Genomic DNA, 3,661 nt, shown 5'->3' on the forward strand with positions numbered 1-3,661 from the left:
TAAAGCACTTTGTAAACCGTTTTTAGAACAGCGTTATATAAATAAAGTTATTATTATATTATTATTACAAACCTCTCTTTTTTGTTTTGTGTTGTCTTTATTGTTCTTTTTTATGGTGCGAATAAATAAAACCTAAAAACCTAAGACATGATGCCATCTTCAACTCGTTGGAACGCCCACATCCAAGATGGAACTGTAAGCTCAGTTGTTGTGGCTGTCATTATTATCGTATTTTATCTTTTTTTTTGTGTGTCTTTTTTCTGCCTTTTTTCTTATTAATGTATATTATCAGCATCCATGTATTACTTTAATTTTATCCCTTTGCTCCTATGTTCATCATAAATAAAAATATAAATAAACTGACCTGAGCTGAACTGTAGCTCCTGGGCTCCCAAAAATTTGCGAAATGAGTTTTAAAAAGTAAATAACTGGCTCTGTGTTCAAAAAGTAGGAGGAAAGTGTTTCCCAGCAGAAAGGATCAGCTGGAGGAGACAGGACTAGAAACAGGAAGTAGTTTGAGGGTGTAAAGTAAGGGTGCGACCCGGGTTTAATTCCCCCCTCATGAAGTTTTCTACTGGGAGGCAAGTTTTCATTTTCAGCGAAAGTTGACCAAAACCTTAACCGTAAACAAGTTGTTTTAGTTCCCTCACCAAAATAGTTGTACTGAACCTTTAGCTTTTAAGAGTTTCATGTGACGAACCTGTGAAATTGCCGTGTCCAATTTGTGGTGGAGGAACGTAACCTAAAACATTATTCATGTCCACATCTGTGTTTCAGAGTTATTGCTCATTTCATAAAATTTTGTGAGACTGTGTTGGTTTCCCTCACAGCAGATTTCACATCTACTTTTACCCCAAGAGGATGACAAAGGAACCAAACAAACTAAACCAAACTCAGAATTTAAGAAAGGGCAGTTTCCCGACTCTGTGGAGGTACAGGAGAGGAGTGACGAACCCGCTGACTGTGTCGATGGACAGGCTGACTAACATGACCACGACGACAACCTGCCATGACACACCGAGCATGAAAGGAGTAATTACTACCGTGGGCAGATGGGTGACAATGGTAAACGCCAGGTGAATCACAATGATCTTGAAGGCCTTCTTCTTCATGTCGTTTCCCTGCTCCCTGCCGCCGTCCCCCGGCCCAGGTTGGTGCAGAACGCAGAGAACTGAGATGCCACAGTAGGACATGAACACCAAGAAGAACAGAGACTCAGCTATCGTGAGGTAGACTGTTTCTAAGAGCGAATCCATGAAGAGAGTCATGCAGTGCAGCATCACCAGCAACCAATCCATGACGCAACAGGACACCCTGTAACGCAGGGGTTTGAACCTGCAGAGAACAAAAATAAGATTGTTAACATTTGTATTTGTGAGACCATAAGTCTGCCGAATTTTCACCTGTATATAACTTGTCTCTTACATACCTATAGTACTTGGACCTGCAGACAATATTGACTCCTGAGTCAGCTGTCGGTTGAAACGGTGAAAGTGTGTGTAATGGCGGAATTGTGTCATGAAATCAGAATTCATTTTAATTTATGTACTTTGCAGCTTTTCCGTTTACTCTCAACTCCCCTGTAGAGCCTACAAATGGCTTTTTGGTGACATTTTGACAAACCCTGTTTGGACTCATCATTAGCAGCAAGAGGCTAGCAGCGGAGCTTGACATTTCAACCAACAGCTGACTCCAGAGCCAACATACTACAGAAATGTAAAAGACAAGTTACACACAAGGCCAAACTTATCCTTTAAGCAGTGGTAGGTCACTGCAGCAACAAACTAGCCACCTCCGCTAAAAGTAAATGGGTAAATGGGTATATTTCATTTTTGTATTTGGCCAACCAAGGAATTAATTTACCTGCTGTCCTTTATTATGAACTATATGCTTTAATGAGTTCTATCAATCACAGTGTAAGAGTAGTTGTCATTTTTTTGCATGGTGGCTACTTCATTTTGAAACAAACTATTGACTTGTTACCTGAGGAAGAGCACAGGATGAACCACAGCCAGGTAGCGCTCCAGACAGATGCAGCTCTGGAAGATGGGGCGGGACATGAACAAGAACTCTGACAAACCTCTTATCACCATCATCACAACCTCAGCTGACAGGTCCAGGAAAAAACTCAAAATGATGTAAATTGAGGAGAGGCAGAAGAGGATCTCGGAGATGGCCAGGTTGAACGCGAAGAGCTCTGAAGCCATCGCGCCGCCTGCTCTGCTCGCTATCAGCCAAACCACGTAGCAGTTGGCGGGCAGACCCACCAAGAAGTTGAAGGCAGACAAAGCTGACAGGCCGACATACAGACCAAAGAGGTCAGGCACTGTGGTGCTGTTGGCCTCAGACAGATTCATCTTCACCATATAAAACACTTGAGTTCAGGTGTCAAAGACTGTTTCTGCAGAAGTAAAGCCAGAGAGACACCGTATGTGGATGAATGGCCTTTAAGAGATCAATGCCAGGACACAAAACTTGCTTTTTTCATGAGCCACAGTGGCTGGTAAATCCCATAATGCACCAGCGACTTTCAGTGTTTTACCAACCAAGTACAATTTTAGAAATAAAATAGGACTGCCAAATGATGTTTGGTTACCTGCCAAAGTGGCTGGTAGAGTAGCTGGTAGTTACCGATTGGTACCAACATGAAAATAAAACATTATCCCACACTAGAATACGATTTATCAAACTGAGCCAAACCTAATTTATCCAAAACTTTCAGAATTCTAATGGATGTCTCCCAAAATGGGCAGGATGATTGATGGCCAGTGTAACATGGAAATGAAGTCCATAAAAACTGTTTTTCTTTTATTTTAACGTTTATTTCTTGTTGACTGAGCGTTGTGCACATTCTCAGCTCCAACCTGCTTCACATTCATACAGTTCCACAGTCTGATACTGGGGACCACAGAGCAGCTCTATTGTGACAAGTGGGGGTTCAGTGCTCAAGGGCACTTCAACTGCTGATTCAACTGCTTTATATTTCAACATGTTATCACAGATGATGATCTTGTCAATCATCCACTAAGGACTCAATGATAAGAAAGCCCATCATTTACTCAGATTCAGTTAGAGGAAGATCCTGGGCTTCAGAATACTACAAAAAGAGAAATGGGTATAAGAGAGAAGCAAGCCGATCTGTAACAAACGCTTTCTTGATAGTGATGCTAATGAGAGAAAAATGAAAAACAAAACAAAACACAGAACCAAGTGTCTCATACCTCTATCATGCAAGTTTCATGTTTTGAATGAATGTCAGGCCTCTGTCATCTAAACATCCATCCCCTTTGGTTTTGCATTGAAGATGATCTCCTGTTTATTTGGGCTATTATTTTTCACTGCTTTTACCACAAGTTCATTTGAACTTGGCCCACCTGTGTATTTGCATGGTCAGCATAGAATGAAGTCCAAGTTTATGTCTGGTTTATTCAAAACAAGCCAAAGGGAGATATGGATATGGCTTCTATGAATGGCTATGACAGAGCACAGGTCATATTTGCATTGCATTTCCCTGAGAACATGATTTGTCCATGAAATTTCACTTATGGAGTGGCAAAGGTTTCATCACAAGTCAGCTGAACCTGGCCAAGATTTATTAAGACTCACAGGTTCAAAAAGGTCCGAGTAAAAAGCTGCTTTCAGCTCACAGGCAATGCTCATT

The 3,661-nt window shown here is 41.3% G+C and overlaps 1 protein-coding gene across 1 annotated transcript; it reads right to left on the reverse strand.

Moving 5' to 3' along the window:
• Positions 1–893: 893 nt before the first annotated feature.
• On the reverse strand, positions 894–2,357 carry LOC139652419 (G-protein coupled receptor 20-like). Its single transcript, XM_071529495.1, has 2 exons — positions 1,984–2,357; positions 894–1,335 (listed from the first exon to the last, which is right to left on the reverse strand). The coding sequence occupies exons 1-2, from the start codon at positions 2,355–2,357 to the stop codon at positions 894–896; spliced, it is 816 nt and encodes a 271-aa protein (XP_071385596.1).
• Between the last annotated feature and the right edge of the window lie 1,304 nt (positions 2,358–3,661).

This window comes from Centroberyx affinis, unplaced genomic scaffold, assembly GCF_046629955.1.
Source record: "Centroberyx affinis isolate AG114_WGS23_722 - 3 ecotype Tasmania unplaced genomic scaffold, CSIRO-AGI_Caff_v1 ptg001794l_1, whole genome shotgun sequence".
Taxonomy (NCBI): domain Eukaryota; kingdom Metazoa; phylum Chordata; class Actinopteri; order Beryciformes; family Berycidae; genus Centroberyx; species Centroberyx affinis.

Bases quoted from the DNA above. Each gene is read 5' to 3' on its own strand.
- LOC139652419 (XM_071529495.1), bottom strand. From the start codon at position 2,357: ATGAATCTGTCTGAGGCCAACAGCACCACAGTGCCTGACCTCTTTGGT. The intron at 1,336-1,983 runs GTAACAAGTCAA...TGTTCTCTGCAG, and splicing joins CATCCTGTGCTCTTCCTCAG to GTTCAAACCCCTGCGTTACA.